We start from the raw sequence: 18,482 nt of genomic DNA on the forward strand, positions 1-18,482 counted from the left end.
GAGATACTGTACAGGGGACAGCATGGCTTTGTGAAGGGTAGATCATGCCTCAATAACTTGCTCAAGTTTTATAACAAGGTGACGGCTGAACTGGATAAGGGAAATGGGTTTACAGTGATACTGCTGGACCTGGCAAAGGCATTTGACAGGATACCACATGGAATTCTAATCTGTAAACTATAACATATGGAAATGGATATAGGGTTGGTGAGATGGATAGGTGGGTGGTTGATGGAGAGATATCAAAGAGTAGTTTATTCAGGAGTAGAGTCCAAAAGACGGCCTGTGACTAGTGGTGTGCCGCAGGGTTCTGTTCTTGGACCACTGCTGTTTAATCTGTTCATTAACGATATAGGGAAGGATCTAAGTGGAACAGTTCATTTGTTCTCTGATGATGCAAAGTTGGGTAGAGCGATAGTGAATGCAGAAGATGTCAAAGTCTTGCAGGATGACTTAGATAGATTGGAGTTCTGGGCTAAGGAGAATGGATGTTAATTTAATGTGACAAAATGTAAGGTTATGCATTTTGGGGTGAAAAGATTAGCAGCAGTATACCACATTGGTGGAACTGTACTCCAAGAGATTGATGAGTCCAGGGACTTGGGAGTGTTGGTGGATAGGGAGATGAAGTTTAGGGGGCACATTGCAAAAGTAGCTAAATCAGCGCATCAACTCACTTGGTTGTTGGAAAAATACCTTGACGAGCAGAGACAAGCAAGTTATTGTATCTCTGTACCGAGCCCTGATAAGACCTCATCTCGACTACTGTGCCCAGATTTGGTCACCTCGGTTCCTTCTTGATGGGGAGGAGGTGGAGAGGATCCGGAGGCGAGTGACTAAGATGATAGCAGGTCTATGGAATGAACCATATGAGAACAGGTTGAAGATTTGTGGGTTGCAGAACTAGTTGATAGGTGGAAGAGGGGAGATATGATTGAGACATTCAAATTGCTAAAAGGATTCTATAGGATTAATTCAAAGGATATTTTTGAGATCAGGACTGGTGGTGGAAGAACTAGGGGGCACCTATGGAAGCTGGGCAAGAGTGTGGCTAGCAGGGGTGTTAGAGCTGGGTTCTTTACTTTTAGAGTGGTAAATGAGTGGAATAAGCTGCCAGAGTCTGTTGTGGGTGCTATGACAGTGAGCGAGTTCAAGGCAAGGTATGATAGATACCGTGAAAATGTCGAATAGTTGTGTGGACATGATGTTTAGGGCCTCCCTCGATGAGTCTGAGGACTCCCTGGAGTAGCCCGAAATAATAATAATAATAATTTTTTCCACTCTTTTCTGTTTCAAGTTCTTCTAGTCCAGTATTCCCATCCCAGTTGTCTTTTTTTGGATGTTATCATCCTACATTGCCTCAGTCTGCTAGTTCACGTAACATCAGGCCTTCTCTTGAATACATGTTTAGTCTTCTCTCCTCACCTATTCTTTCCACATCTCCAAGACATCTCAGTTTGCAAACTCTGCTTTCATGAGATAGAAGAGGGGGATCTATAGAGATCATATAGTTCTTAATTATATCTTCTTCTCCATTTACCTGTTGTTCTCTCGCTTACAGGTCCATAGATTTTTCTGAGGATTTTCTTTCCAAAGATCTGCAGAGCCTTTGCATCTTGGTCTGTTATGCTTCAGGTTTTTGCTCCATATAAAACAGTAATCTAACAGTTGTCATATATCTTTGTTTTAACTCTGCTTGATAGAATCTTGGAAGATAATAAATCATGTAGTAAATGATAAGGTCTATTGGAGGCATGTATTCTAATTTGTATTTCTGTACTAATTTTATTATCTTGAGTAATTAATGTTCCAAGATATAGATATTTGAATGAAGTGCCATTTTTTGTTTAGGTTATCGATGGTAAACGTGTTATTACCTCCTTAATTGTTGTTTCTACATACTCTTAAATATTCAGTTTTATCCTGGTCGATTTGTAATTCTAGTTTCTCAGCAGAAGCTTTAAGTTTTCTGAAATGTTATTCTAATGTCTTTCCTCATTTTCTCCAATTAGGCATATATTATCTGCATATCCTTGTACTACTGTTCTGCTTGTATGTCTTTTACAGTTTCTCAAATTCATTTTTCTAGAGCCAAGTTAAATAGGATGGACAAAAGGGCAACTCTTTGCTTCATTCCCCTCTTAACAGCAAAGGATTTGGATCTAATTCCATTAGCCAATATTGGTTGTCATTGGTGCAAATTTTGATTAAATTTATTATTTTACAAAGTTTTCCAAGTTCATTTGATACTCCCTAAAAGGCCTTCTCTATGAATGCTATCATATGCTTTTCTAAAACATAGAAATAAAATATGGACCTGCTAACTTATTCCCATTTTCTTTTCTCTAGTGTCTGTTTTAGGGTAAGAATGAGTGGATTAACAGTGAACCTGCTTGATATTATTATTCGTGACACCTCCAAGGAGTCCAAAGACTCATCATGGGAGGACATCCACTGTACAACTCTCCGTCTACACCACTACACATAACCTCTATTACCATTCACCTGCATCAATGCCATCTACTGCCCACAACCATCACCACCGCTAGTATTTTTTGTCTGTAAATTGCATGTGTTCGGAAGGGCCAATTTGTCTGTATGCTGAATGAAAAACCTGAGTTTCCAGGAGAAAAAACCCTGCTACCTCCGTATGAGATTGCTAACTCACCTTCAATTGAAAAAGTCCATATAAAGATTCCTCCCGTCATGACGAGAATTGAACTTAGGCCTTTTCTAATCAAAGGGTGCAACATACCATCGTTCTTCCAATTGTGCTATGGAGGTGCTCAGATTTTCTGAGATGCTAGAGTTGCCCATATTCACCTATATTTTCTTCAGCATATGGTAAAATATTAGATAATATTTTGTAATTTTCACACTCATTTTTTTTAATTTTTTTTTAATTTTTTTATACATTGGTATTTGGCTCAGAGTATCTCTTCATTCTCCCATATTAAATTTACCAGTTTAATTCACTATCACCATATTTGATTATTTCAAGTACTATTCTGTTGATGCCTGGTATTTTGTCTGGGTCACAGATATGATCAAGTTTTCTGTTTAAAAATCTCAGCATGTTCATTGCAGTTTAGGAATTCATTGAAGTACTCTATTCGCCTGTTTGCTATTTCATCTCTAGCTAGAGTTTGCCCATTACTATTGTTAATTATTGTTTTCAAATGCAGACCTTTTTTTGGTTCCTCATTTCATAGAAAATTTTTCTTTGGTTTGTTAATGTAGATTGTGTCGGAATCTCTTCCATCTGTTCACATTAAAAAAAATTTTTTTTTGATTATTTTATTGCCTTCCCTGCAGCTCTCTTTATATATATCAGCAACATGATCAGATGCATTAAGCCAATTACTTCTAACTTTTTTCTTTTTCTCTACTGCCAGCTCATTAATCACTGTACTGGCCTTGATGTGTGTATATATGTAATCCATAATTACATGGATGTGAAGTGTCCATTGAAGTCAATTTAACCATTGGATATTATACATATAATATGGATATGAAGCATATATTTTAACCATGTGGCAGTTTGGGTGTTTAATTTTTGTATTTTATTTTTTTTATTTATTTTTTTTTTTTTACTCTTTGAATTCCAATTGTTTTCCGCTACTACTTTTTTGCTATCCTTGATATGATTCCAACAATTTTCAATATTTTTATTCTCTTTCAACTGCTTGCTTTTCAATTTTTGTTTTATTTCATTCTCATATTTATTTTCTTTTCTCTTCTGTTTTATCTACTTTGTGTATATTGTATCTCAGATGATTCACATATGCTGAAAAATATTTACTTTTTATATTGATCCTAAGAATAGTCATTTATAAAATGGTTGTCATCACACTCAGTACCTGTATATGGAATTCCTATATCTTTTACTTATTATATGGTCTGTTTGATTAAATGTATATCCATCAGGAGATTTCATTTTTGTTTGTGTATATTTTTCCTCATAAACATAGTGCTGCTTATTATTAAATTTCAAGATGTGGCCAAATTAATCAGTCTTTCTTCATTAATTGCACTTCATGAAGGTTTTGAATTCCAATAATCTTTTCATATTCTTCTTTTCTAACTTTGCACTAAAATCTACATTTTGTGGAATTCTCTTGAAAATTAATTCTAATTTTAATGTCATTTATTTCCTCTTATGTACATTAATAAAAGTTATCTTGAAGCATTTTGCTGATAATCTTAGTTGCTTATTCTTTCATTAACAGCTTTACAGATGATCCTAATTTTTTCTGATAATCAACTTTGTTCCAAATGTTTATTCAAGTTGTTGCCACCATAAAGTAATAAAAGGTTCTTTCTTCAAATTACCTTCAACTGACTATTTTGTCTCTTATTGCTACTCTATCCATTTTATATCTGTTTAATTCATGTGTTCGTGGAATGTTCCAACTCTATACCACCTTATGTTCCTTGATCCTATTTGGAATCGGAGATCCTAATTTCTATTCCAAGGCTTGGGTCAATATCCATTTAAATCTGTCCAGTGAAGATTACTTCATATTCTTGTTTCATGACCAATGGATTTTTTATAAAATGGAATTGTTGTCTGCATGCTCAACCCCCAACTGGATGACCAGAGTGGCTTTCTTCATCTGATCCCTCCCTTTTGAGTTTGTTTCGCTTGGGAGGCCCTACTAGTAGCAGTACTACTGCCATAAATTCATAAATAAATAATAAAAAAAATCCTAAGCCCATCCACAATACTAATGCACTATAGGTTTACAACCTTTTTTTTTTTTTTTATAAAAGTTCCCTGGATTCGCCTTTTACTGCCCAAAACTGAATTATTCATCTCATTTACAAAAAATGGAGAAAATTGTTATTTCTATTTCTTAAAGCAACAGAAGAGCCAAGTTTAATTGACTTTCTTTTTTGATGTATAAATAGTAGTAAATTCCTCATAGTCTGAGCTCATTACTGAAGACAAAAATTTGATTCCTCATTCTTTTCTTAAAAGCTATCCATATTAATTGAATTTTCCATTTTATTCTTTAGTATACATACCATTTCTCTTTGTTTTTCTTAATAGAAATGATATTCATTGGATATGTTCTAAAAGTTCTGAATGAAACATTTTTGCTTTTCTCTTTAAATGTTCAAATCACTGCTAATTTTCTTTAGAAGTACTTTCATTTTCTTTTCTTTCTTTTTTGTTGCATTTTTAGGAACTTTTCCATATGAGACTAAAAAAAAAAATCTTTCCTAACAAAGCATTTTTTTTTACTCCGTAAAAAAAATCAGTCTCTGTATTACCTCTTTTTGTTCTGTTCCCCTTAGCAACTCCCATTATTTTTTAGATATCTCTAAACTTTGCTGTTTACATCTTGCTTTTCTGTTTCTGTGATTCAGAGACCAATAATGAGGCAGAATCTTCATATGGAAGGAACAGCTCCTAGAAAATAATTCAGAAAATAACCAATTTTTTTTTTTTTTGCAAATAAATTCATCAGTCTTACTATAATTTCATTTATGGGAAATGTCAGTATCGCTTACCATTCACAAAGATATACAAATAAAGTAAATCATTTTATATATCTCTAATTAGGATGAGTCTTTGACTCTGTGGGGTCTTGGGATGATGATGATAATAATAATAATTTGAAATCAAAACTACAATTAAAGAACCTTGCATAGTCAAGTTAATATGAAGAAGTGGCCAATCGCAGACAATCATCCAAATGATCATTTGTAATTTGGTTTCGTAATTGATTTTTTATGACGTTCATATTTGAAAAATCGGATTCTGACAAGCATGTCGATCCGAAACACGACAGAATCTTTTTGCGCAATATCAGTTAATATTGGGAATTTTTCATGTGCATACTTCCAAATGAACTTCATTGTTTATTGATTTTAAATGTAAACTATTCTGAAAGTTTATTATCTCAAGTTCTACTTCAGCTTGGTTTATATCAAACAGCCCACTAATTTTATTTGAAATTTTTGTGATGTTCTAGTTTTCTTGAAATGGATTATTGATAAAATATACAATCATTTCAGTTTTATTAAAATCTTTAAATCTTGAATTTATTTCTTCCTCAACTAATTCTATTTCATGAATAAATTCTTTTAAATCATAGCGAAGCATTTCTTGATTTTGTTCAAAAAATTTTAATAAATATGGGAGATGTCTAAATTCACAGTCATTTATATTTTTCTTTAATAAAAGTAAGTATTGTAGGAAAGCTTTTATTGAACTTAACATGTCAATTAAATTTTTATCTCCACCTTGTAACTCTAAATTTAAATTGCTTAATTTTGCACAGAAATCTATTAAAAATAATAAGTGTAATAACCATCTTTTATCACTCAATTGTATATAATTGAGTGATAAAAGATGGTTGAAAAATGGTAAAAAAATATAATTCAAGGGGATAAATATCTCCTTTTTCATCAAGAAAAATTTTTATATCATTAATTATATATCGGCAAAAAGAAAAACTTATGAGCGAAGGTGCTTTGGGAAATTTGCCTTGCCTTTTCTCCTCTGCTTGGGCTCGCCGAAAATGCCTGGACGACTGCCTTCTTTTTCTGCCGTTTCAACAGCTAGAACTGCTGTTAACTGGATCCCTCTCTGGCCTGCAAACTTTTCTCCGACAATTGGAACTCTTCCTTTCGGCAATTTGAAACCTTGTCTGCGGCCTAGAAGTAGTCTCTCTCTAGCGATGTCTCGAACCGAAAAGCTCCTTCCTGGAAGCGGGAAACTCCTCTCTCAAGCAACGTGGATCCGGGCAGTCTCTCTGGGGGCAACTCTGGACTGGGCAACCTCCTCTCTGACAGCAGTTCTGGAACCAGGACCCCCTTCTGCTTGCTTCAGTCCCTTTTTATTAGGCCTCCTCTGAGACCTCGCATGAAGTTTGGCAACCCCCAAAGAATCGATATGAGTCTTTCATCTTAAGTTTCAAGTTTGGCATGCCTTTGGTTTTCCTCCCCTTTCATTTGATTGTAACTTGCCGGCCATCGGAAAGTTGTTTGTACTCTTTCTGACTGACTTCGGAGATGTTTACACTTAGAGCCTGCAAGCCTTTCTCATACATACAAGTTTCAATAACAATCTTTCTAATGCCGCCATGTACAGCTTTGGCAACAAAAACATTGCCTTTGTTTTTAGCACTCTAATATTCTTATTAAAGCAGTATATACAGTTAGCTTCAAAAGAGTTATTTACAAAAATATCTAATACAAACTATACCGAGACAAAATTTATTTTTTTACAATATTCACATGGGACTTAACCTAAGTAAAAAATCGATGTAATGTGCTTTGGAATATTTAATATTTAAGCTACAATCACGTTTTTACACTTTGCTTATAATCGAATTCACTCGGCTTGCTGTTTGACTTCCACTGATCCAAATTAATTAATTTACCCAGACTTATAAGAAAATTACTGATTTGACAATTTTAACGAAAAATAAATAAACAATGGCAATACACTTAAAAGCAAATTAAAAATAATACAAAATAATGAAAAATAAAATGTTTTCAGTTTTAATTAAATTTGTAAGTAAGGAGGAATACACAAGAGATCAACCAAAAATCTCTTGTCAATCAACTCGTCAATCGCGATCTACGGGTCGATTGCGATTGACGAGTTGAACACCCCTGATATAGGAAATAACCTGAAAGGAAGTATTCATTTATTTGTTGATGATGGAAAAATTAGATGATTATTCAAGCGGTGATGTGGAGAGCTTTCAGGATGATTTGAAACAGCTGTAACTGTGGGTAAAAGACAATGGGTGTCAGTGGAGAAATGTCAAATTATGCCAGTTGGGATAAATAGATTACAAGCTGTGTAACATACTGATGGAATCATAATACAGAAAATATGTGAAGCTAGAAATTTAGGAGTGGTAGTCCAAGAGTTAAAAGTTTAGAGGACGTATTGCTGAGGTTGCTAAAGTAGCTCATAAGATTGCTTAGCTGTTGAAGAACTCGCTAACAAGTAGAGATAAGAAAGTTGTTCCACTTTACAAGGACTCGAAATTTCCATATCTGGGTTACTGTGCTGAGGTCTGGTCTCCTTTGTTTCTTGGGGAGAGGAAGCAATGGAGAGGATTCAGAGGTAAGTAACCAAGATTTTGAGTGGTCTGTGGAATGTTCCCTATGAGGATTGATTGAGGGTGCGTGGATTGCAGAAGTTGGTTTGATAGGAGAAAAAGAGGCAATATGACAGAAACATTTAAGTTGTTTAAAGAGTTTTATAGTTTTGATGCAGAGGAAATGTTTCAGCACTGGGATAAAGGTACCAGAACAAGAGGTCACCCCTGGAAGTTGAATAAAGGAATGGTTAGTAGGAGTGAGAACTAGATTTATTGCTCGGAGAATTGTGAATAAGTGGAATAGGTTGCCAGAGTCAGTTGTGAGTGCTTTGTCTGTTAATGATTCAAGGAGAGGTATGATGAGTTGTGCAGATAGTTTGGGTCTCCTGCAGTGAGTCTTTGGACTCCATGGAGGTGCCTGTACAATAATAAGCATTTACTCCTAAAAAGCTAGATGAAATCCATAGTAAATGTATTTTCCTTTTGAAATCTTTAACTTTTTTTTTTTATTTTTATTTGAGGTATTTGAGAGGTAAGACGGACTGAATGAATGAGTAATAAAATAAAATAAAGGAAGATGAAAAGAGGATGATGGATTAGATACTGCAAAGTTAGTTCTCATACAGTGAAGAGAAACTATAGAGCTTGTAGCTGAATGCTATGTTCATTCTTGGTATAGTGTTTGATGTCATTCCACAAATTTAACTGTGATAGTCGGAATGTGAGATGCTTTCTTTGTGCTCACATTATGCAATATTAGAATGGCCATATAGTTATCTTCTTTTTGATTCTTTAATAAAAATCAAAAAGTTAGAAATATGGAGCTCTAGAAATTATTTGCTAATTGTAAATCTACAGAGACTGTTAGATCTCCTTAGAGGGACAAAGAATGAAGCTAAGGTATAAAAAATATTAAAATATTTACTATGTAAGGATGTATGTTGTAACATTTTTTTTATACTTAAGCTTCATTTTTCAAAAAACACATGATGATATTGAAGTGAGTGCACCATTGCAATTACTAATCTGAAACATTCTAACTAATCAGTTAACAAAAATTAAAAAAATAAATAAGAGCCACATGTCTTCATTTCAGTGATGTAAATTATATAGAAATAGTGGATATTAAAGATCCAATGTTATTTCGAAGCCGAATATATGTGAAAACTTTGGTAGTTTCAAAATTTTGACCATAGAGCTTATGAGAATACAATCCTTGGCATTGGAGTACCTTAGCTTGAACAACTTAAGATACGAGTGCTACCCAGGTGTGTCTGTATATTCGTTCATTTTTACCTTTTATTAGTACATTTGTTAATAGTTTCATTGTCCTAACTGCTGTTTCAAACTGGTTAGTTCTCTTCAGAGACAAGGCAGAAACCTTAAGAGAGCAAGAACTTTCTGACATAGGACTTTGTGATAATGAAAAATAAAACTCTCATTCAATAAGTAAAAAAAGAAAAGTACAAATATAATTAACTTACTCTCTATGATGACTTGCTGTTACTATAAGTAGGATATAGAGAAAAGTAGAGATTAACATGAGATTTCTGCTCTTTTAGAAATGACAGAAAGGATAAACTTCTGCCTTTGAGTTCATCCTGAAATCTATCCAAGTGGCCATCTTATGGAACATTTATGTAAAGAGAATTGTGAAACCTTGCTTCGGTGTCCAAATCTGAACAGGAACGATGGCTTGAAATTATCAATATTATGGGAAATAGATTTTTCTCCATACATTCCATAGTCAGTTTTTTAATTAATTAATACTTTCTCTTGTTTAACTTTATGCAGTTGGGACTTTAATGGTCTGTGCCACTCTATATCATGTATGAGTAGTTGGCAGGTTTTCACTGAGTCTTCAGTTTTCTCTTCTGCTTGTTTAATTTGAAAGTCATGCTGAAGATGATCTAGATGCTAGGGTAAAAATTCTATTACATAAAGTTCTACTTTAGTAATAAATCCATATTTAGTTATTTACCAGTCATTTGATGAAAACACATGGCAGACATTACTATTTTTTAAATAACATTTCAAATATGTAAGGGTAACTAGAATTTGTTAAATACTACTGTATATTTTGCTCAATGTAATAACATGAGCATCATTCAGAGAAAAAGCAGAACAATTGTCTACAACATTTAAAATATGTTCACAAGAATGTGTCATACAGCATGTGCATACTTCCACATGTCTTGGTCATGGCTGAGCAAGTAGGAGGAAAGACCATTAAAGCTACAGGGAAGTATGAATAGTTATGTAATTTTAAGAAAATTATAAACAATTAAATGTAATTGTTTCCCAAAACTTGAGATAGACATACAGTCTGTTCAATTAAGATTAGGTCAGTGATGTAGGGCTTTACATGGTTCAAGAAATAGATTATCAGATTTAAATCTGTAGTGCAACATCTTTGATTCCATTGAACACTGTGTCTAGTGTTAATGGCATGAGAAGCAACACCTGAACAACCTTCTGATTCTAGAGATCTCGATGTTCTTAGATTCTGATCTCAGCAGAATGGCCAGTCTGTCCAAAGTAGCAAAAGTGACAGGAACATAGTATTTAATAAACACTAGGCAAAGACAGAGGTGATAATTTATTTTTAATAGATGGTAGGAAAGAAGATGACTCCAAACTGGTTTGAAGGTTTATGCAGGTGCTATTTGTTCAGCAGTTCCTTTAATCTAGGGTGTGTGAATCCTTTTAATACCAGATTGCAGTCTGGCAGAAGGATGATAATTATTATTTTCTGTATCGTGGTTTCATTATTATTATTACTTAATATCTATTAAGTAATAATAAGGTTTATTTTGTTTAATTCTAATAGAAGAGAGTCAGAAGAACAAGTTGTGCATGAATGCTTTTGATAATAGCTGTCTTTTCTAAAGGATGATGTGAGGCCATGCAGATATACCTACCAGTGAAGGATGGCTTCCTATAAACAGAAAATTCAATATTACCAGTAGAGTTATGAAGTATTAGAGTATCCAGTAAGAAAGACTTGTTATATTCATGCTCAATAAGGAACTTAATATGATTGTATAAGGGGTTAATTTTGTCCAAGAACTGAAGTAGTGTTTTTCAGAGTGCAGATCACAAAGACATAACAAAATGTAGCCAAATACAAGATTGGGGAATAATGATGTTAAAAATTTGGTCCTCTAAGTGTTCTATAAAGTAATCAGCCAAAGCAGATGATTGTTTGTAATTAACTGTTTATAATTATTTTTTGATCACATAACAATACCCGTTTTCCTGAAACATGATTAAAGTTTCCTTCTACTTGCTCAGCTGCCACCAAGAAACATGGATGCATGCACATGCTGTATGACTCATGTTCATATTTTAAATGATGTACCCAATTTTTCTGCTTTCTTCCTGAGTGATATACATGTTACATTGAGCAAAATATATAAGAGTACTGTATTTAATTCTAGTTTTCCTTACTTGTGTGAAATCATTTTGTAAAAAATAGTATTATTAATTATTTATGAGAGAGATTGGTATTGTGCAAGAAAGTATTCAAACTGATTCCAGCTTACTGATCTGAAAGTTGGGCTTGAAATAAAATACTTAATTGAAGACTAATGATCACAGACAGATAAAATTAGTAAAGTGATCAGATTGCATTAGTGACAAAATCACATTAAAAATTTTATTAGAAAGAAACTTATTTTCATTAGCATTCAAGAACTTGTGAACAGAGGTTGGTATGTGAAAGAAAGAAAATAGTGGGCGTGATGTCATTTTCAATTAAGCATTAAGAGTGGGTGTATTACAAGTTCCAATTGTTCTTCTGTATTTACAAATTACATTCTCCGTAATTTTTTCTTCCAAAAAAAATTTCATCCAAATTCTCTTAATGATCTGTGTAAGAATGTAAAAGTTTTGTTTTTTTTCCCACCAAATACGACATCATTGCTACAACCTATGGATATGGGCATCATTGCAACTTTCAAAGCCTATTTTCTTAAAAAGAATTATTACCAGAATGCACTAATGATTTAGGTAGTTTTCAGTAGAAACAACAATGGGAGAAAATGCAATTACGCTCCAAGAATTTGGCAAAAATTTTAACATTAAATATGCAATTGAAAACATTCATGACTTGTGGGAGCTAGAAGACAAGACAAGTGTCTTCTAGCTGCATGAGAACTGTTTGGAAAAACCTTTTGCCAGAATGTGCTAATGATTTAGGTAGTTTTCAAAATCCTGTGAACAAAGTGGTTGAAGAAATCGTTGCAATTGGTGAAGACATTGGTTTTGATGGTGTTGATGTTAAAGAATAATTGGATTCAAATTCAAAAGATTTCAGTGACAATGATCTTCTTGAAACAGAATAATAACGCTCATATGAAGACAATGAACTAAAGGAATGTGAAGAAGAGGTTCCAAACAAGATAACAATCAAAGAACTGGATGGAATATTTTGCAGTTTAGAATCGCTTAAGTAGCAAGTATTGTAGAATTTGTTATTGTAGAATTTATGCTGATTAGAAAAAACTAAAACTGTTCAAATGACTCTTGATAACATTTTTTTTTTTTAATAAAAAAATTGCATTAACTATTGCAGGTACAAGCATTTATTAAACATTTACTTTGCATTAATTTTTTATCTTTCCTAAAAGAGTACCACATAAAATGAATTATTAATACAGTAATCAATCATGAATGAATTGTAATATTTTACTGTTTTATTATTATATTTGATTAACGCGATTTTGATATACAAGGTAACATCAAGGGATTAATTAATCGTGTTAGTCAAGGGATACCGGTAGTCAGAAGTACTCTAGAGGACAGAAATATAAAATATGGCAGTTCTGGAGTGCTGACAAGTAATAGACTAATTTAGAGAAAACTAGTTAATAGGAGCTTACTAATGTAAAGTTTAATCATATGGTACTGTCATAGTATCCTATACATCCATTTATTGTACATAATCAGAAAAATGATATGTATCCTTTGAAGTACTGATGCTATAGTGGTGTGTTATTAAGTCTGGTATTAAGTCACTGCTTTCTGCAGATACTTCAATATCTAGAATTGAAAATGAGGTTATGAACAATAGGTTATCTGGCAAGATTTTGCTGCTGTTTTAGGTATTTAATTATCAGAAAAACAAAGTTTTTATTTTTCATGAAATGTGTATATAATGTATTTAACAAAACAAACAAACAAACAAAAAAATCATTAATCCAGTAAACTGAATTATTTATTTTCAGCCTAGGATTAATGGCAGAAGAGACTATAGAAAAAAAGGATACTCCCCTTGAAACACTGATTCATTTTTTCTCCAATAAATTAGCCTTCAGTAAGTATATTTTGAGGGTCATTATAAAGAGCAAAGGTTTTAAAATAAAATTTACTCAGCTGATTCAAAATTTATTTCAAAATAGCAATTACTTAAAATCACAAAAAAAGGTTAAAAACTAAATAAACTAGAACTGTGTGAGAGAGAGAGAGAAAAAGAAAAGCATTGTATAGACAAAAAATATCATTGACTAGTGCATTATAGTTAATTCAGTATTAGAATACAAGAGAGAATCAGCACTTTTGAAGATGGAATCAGCCTTATCTTCATACCATTTTAAAGATTTTTGTTTCATCTTTCCCATATATTATTATTTACATGGCACTTCCAAGTAGTCCAAAGACTCATCAAGTAAGGGCACCTACTCTACAACTCTCTGTCTCCACCACTCAATCCGTCAGCTACAGCAAACATTGTCTACACCAATGCCATCTACTTCCCACTACCACTAGTATTATTTTCACAGACAATCACAAACATCCATGCCCACGGTGGAATTTGAACCCACAGCCTTTTTGCTGGAGAGTAGATATGCTAACCACTTGTCCAACCAGGCCTGTAATGCAGTTCAATAAAGGTATAGCCCTCTCAAATTCATTCTTGATATGCGGTCTCATCAGTGTTGAAATACAAGTCTACACACACACACATGTGACCTTAAAATGAATCTATATCTAGCATTTCACTGTGAGATTTGCAGTTCAGTTTCTGGATCTGTTCCTCCTCTGCTCACTAATGACTAGAAGGAAACTTGGGTTAATATGTCAGAACCTTCAGACAGACTTACACTTCATTTCTAAAATGTCACCATCACCAGATAAATACAGTATGGTGACAGTTTATCATTAACTAAGTGTAATGTACTGTTTCTTTCCTTTCCTCTTCAACTGCTTGGTGCACATTTTTTTTTTTTTTTTTTTTTTTTTTAGAAAACTAAACAAGATTTGTATAATATTTGGTGATATTGGAAATGATAGCTTGAACTTGAGATGAATAGAAAATGCAAAGGCCAAGTGTCCTTAGTGAATGTGGCAGTCATGTTTTGTTAGTCTAGAAAACGTGTTTTTAAATTTAAATATAGTGTGGCTTTTTGTTTCAAATATTGCCTGCAGTTGTGCATCGGTTAGATACAAATGTCCTTCAGTGTTGTTATTGTTTGGAACTGTGTTGTATATATTGTGTTTTCACTGCCGTTTGTTTCACTACTTCAACGTGTAAAGATGGTGTCCAACAAGAAACATACATCAGCAGCATGCAGGACTTCTACACGAAAGGCTGGCTCAGCGTTAGATTTTTCGCAATGGATGCGTTGTGGAAACTGCTACATGTATGCGCCGAAGAATGTGAAGGATCTGTGGTCGGTCTGGCTAAATGAAAAGAACGACAATGTCGATGTATGGGAAAAGTGCCGGGATAGGCTGGAGCATTTAGGAATGGAAGCTGACATTGGGACCGTAGCAGAAGAACTTCGGCGGGAGTTCATGAAAATGAAAAATGACCTTCATCTTCTGCATAAGGAATTGGAAGTGCTCAGTAAGGAGATACTGGAAGTTAAAACTGAGTTTAATGTGTTAAACAGAGAAATTAGGACTATAGAGATTACTTTAGCTGAAGTAACTAGAACAGGATTACGTATGGGTGAGTCTTTGGTGAATGATACAGTAATAAATAGTATGGGAGTGATTGGGAGTCAACAAAATAAAACCACAAGTGGCTTAGAAGAAACGAGATGTCGTGAGAGTGGGGGGGGGTAAGTAATGAAACTGGGAGAGTCGTTCTGAATAGCATAGAAAATGAGTCCATGAGTGATGCTTGTGTGGACTTGAATGAAGTTAGGAGCGGTAAGATATATGGTGATTCTGTGATTAAAGGTATGGAGAGTGGTATGCATGAGGAGTGCTTGGCTGGTGGGACAATAGAAAAGAGTGGCTTTAGCAATAAAGAGAGGGCATGAAACAGACAAGATGATAGTTATGGTGGGTACAAATGATCTGAGTGGTTATATAAATTGGGTAGGAAAAGATTTAAGAACATTGTTGATATTGTGAAGAGGAAAAGTGTCAATATGAGGATAGTGTGTGTGCTGCCTCGTTTTGACAATTACGAGTTAAGTAGACGAGCGGTGATAATGAATGATATGATTGCAAGAATGTGCAAAAAAAGAGGTCTGGAATTTGTTGATGTTTGGAGTGTGTTTGAAGGAAAAAGACAGTTGTATGCTAGAGGTGAACTGCATCTGAACATGGAAGGACATAAGCGATTGAAGAAGTTACTGTTTTTTGAACAAGTTGAAGTAATTGGGCAGGGAAACTAATATTGAAAAGGTTGAGTGTAAGAGAGAGAAACTTTAGCACTGATTGTATATTTATTGATCCTTATTTGCAGAATAAATTGCAGAAGAGAGGGGATAAAAATCGGCATGGGACTACTGAAATTAGTGACTATATATCAGTTCAAAAGCCAGTACAAGATCTAGAGGGAATCTGCAATTTTTGTATACCAATGCAAGAAGCATTCGAAATAAGAGAGAAGAATTTTTGGCATTAGTCAGTGCAATCTCACCAAAAGTTGTAGGCATTAGTGAAACTTGGCTGTCAGTAGAAGATGCGGTCACTGGAATTGAATGTGATGGGTACAGTATTTTCAAGGAGGATAGAGAAGATAGAACAGGGGGAGGAGTACTGTTGATGATAGCCGATGCGTTGCAGCCAAAGAAAGTAGTATATCAAAATGATAGACATATGAATGAGAGTTCATTTGAGGCAGTCTGGCACGAAATAGTGACCAATGCAACCAAATATACAGTTGAATGCTGCTATAGGCCAGGGAGTACAGCTGGAGATATTGAATTCATGCATCAGCAAATTATTGCAATGAGTGCAGGTTTAGTGATTATTATGGGGGATTTTAATTATGGTGATATCAATTGGAAGGAGGAAATATCACGTAGCAAAAAGGAAATGGAGTTCATACATCTTCTACAAGATAATTACTTGAAACAGCATATAACTGACGGGACACGTGGTGTGAGAGTGTTGGACCTGGTTATTGGTTCAGAGGTTATATGCATAAGTAAGGTATCCTTGTTACCTCTAATTGGTGAAAGCGATCATGTGGTATTGACTTAGGTTGCAAAATCTGTGGATTTTTCTGTTAAGAACGGGTATATACAGGTTAGGCAATTATAACAAGCTTCGGAGTGAGCTTGCAGTCATCCCATGGCAGAATATATTGCAGGGGAAAGATGTTAGCAGTGCATGGGATAAAATTAGTGGGTATCTGAAGAAAGCAATACCAGATTGTGTCCCATGGTCAGGAAGTCAAACAAGGCAGGTGTTAGATGGATGAGCAGTAGTATCAAGCTTGATCTGCAAAAAAAGAAAATGTTATGGAGAATTTACAAGGAGAAAGGCGATTGGTACACCCATAAGCAGTACAAGGCTCAAGCTAGGAAGGTTACCAGCATAGTAAGAAAAGCTAAATCAGATTATGAGAAGACCTTAGCCAAAGAGATCAAGGGTAATCCCAAAGAGTTCTTCTGCTATGTGGTAAGTAAAAGGAAGAATGACTTCGGAAGGATAACTTTAGTGGGTGCTGATGGTATTGAGGTGACAAAATTAGATGTAATAGTCGAGTTACTGAGTGATCACTTTTCAAAAGTCTATCACCCAAGTGAGGATATCTCTGTACCTGTAGCAATAACTAATGTGAGAATTGAAGCTAAGAAATCAGAAGTATTTAATATATTGCAAAATTTAAATGCAAACACTGCTGTAGGTTTAGATGAAATATCAACTCGGGTGTTGCGTGAATGTGCAAATGAATTGTCAACCCCTCTTACTTGGATATTTAATTTAAGTTTGAACTCTGGTATGGTCCATAGGGAGTGGAAGTTAGGCAAAGTGGTTTCTTTGCATAAGGGTAGCTCTGAAATTGCGGTAGTTAATTACAGACCAATCACCATTTCAGGAGTAGTGGTAAAAGTATTGGAAAAGTTGGTTAAAGACAAAATTCAAGAATTGGTGGATCAGGATATGATACTCTATAGAGGCCAACATGGTTTTGTTAAAGGTAGATCCTGTCTTAGCAATCTATTAACCTTTCATAATAGAATGACATCTGAGTTGGACAAAGGAACTGGCTACACAGTGGTATTTCTGGATTTTGCTAAGACTTTTGACAGGATTCCCAATGGAACACTGTTACGCAAATTGGAGCAGATGGGAATGGATACTAAATTGGTGATATGGATAGGAGAATGGCTCAGGGAGAGATACCAGAAGGTGGTCTATGGAGGAGCTGAGTCCAGGATGAGGCAGGTGACCAGTGGTGTGCCTCAGGGCTCTGTGCTTGGGCCATTGTTGTTTAATTTGTATATAAACGATATAGGAAAAGGCTTACAGGGAGATATTCAGTTGTTTGCTGATGTTGAAAGTTTGCAGGATGATTTAAATAAGCTGGTAGAATGGGCAAAAGATAATGGATGTCAGTTCAATGTGGAAAAGTGTAAAGTCATGCATTTTGGGATTAAAAGATTACCAGCTGTGCACTACATTGATAGAACAGTACTCCAAGAGATTGATGAGGCTGGAGACTTTGGGGTATTTTTAGGGAGATGAAGTTCAGAGGACACATTGCTAAGGTGTCCGAGATTGCACATAGGATTACTTGGTTGTTGAGGAACACACTGACATCCAGAGATAAAGAGGTTATTATTCCCTTTTATAAAGTGTTGATACTTCCACATTTGGATTACTGTGCTCAGATTGAGAGCTTGTGGATTGCAGAGATTGGTTGATAGGAAGAGAAGAGGGGATATGATAGAAACATTTAAATTACTGAAAGGGTTTTATAGGATTGATGCAGGGGAAATGTTTCAGCTGTGTGATAGTGATGGAAGAACAAGAGGTCATCCCTGGAAATTAAAGAATAGTGTGGTTAACAAGGGTGTCAGAACAAGGTTTTTTGCCTTGGAGGGTGGTGAATGAGTGGAATTCATTGCCTGACTTAGTTGTGAGCTCTTCGTCTGTAAATTAATTCAAGAAGAGATATGACAGATATTGTTTTGCTAGTTTGGGTCTCCCACGATGGAGTCT

At 34.6% G+C, this 18,482-nt stretch overlaps 1 protein-coding gene across 1 annotated transcript in view; it reads left to right on the forward strand.

Annotated features, from left to right (window-relative positions):
• The window catches only part of LKRSDH (lysine ketoglutarate reductase/saccharopine dehydrogenase), a 363,892-nt gene that overhangs the window by 307,240 nt on the left and 38,170 nt on the right, over window positions 1-18,482 (forward strand). The window contains exon 22 of the mRNA XM_090398943.1: window positions 13,298-13,386. Coding sequence (XP_090255069.1) covers window positions 13,298-13,386 — 89 coding nt within the window. The remainder of the gene's footprint in view (window positions 1-13,297; window positions 13,387-18,482) is intronic.

This window comes from Typopeltis vanoorti, chromosome 1 (assembly GCF_054136105.1).
Source record: "Typopeltis vanoorti isolate ZY-2024b chromosome 1, IOZ_Tvanoo_1.0, whole genome shotgun sequence".
NCBI classification, from domain to species: Eukaryota; Metazoa; Arthropoda; class Arachnida; order Uropygi; family Thelyphonidae; genus Typopeltis; species Typopeltis vanoorti.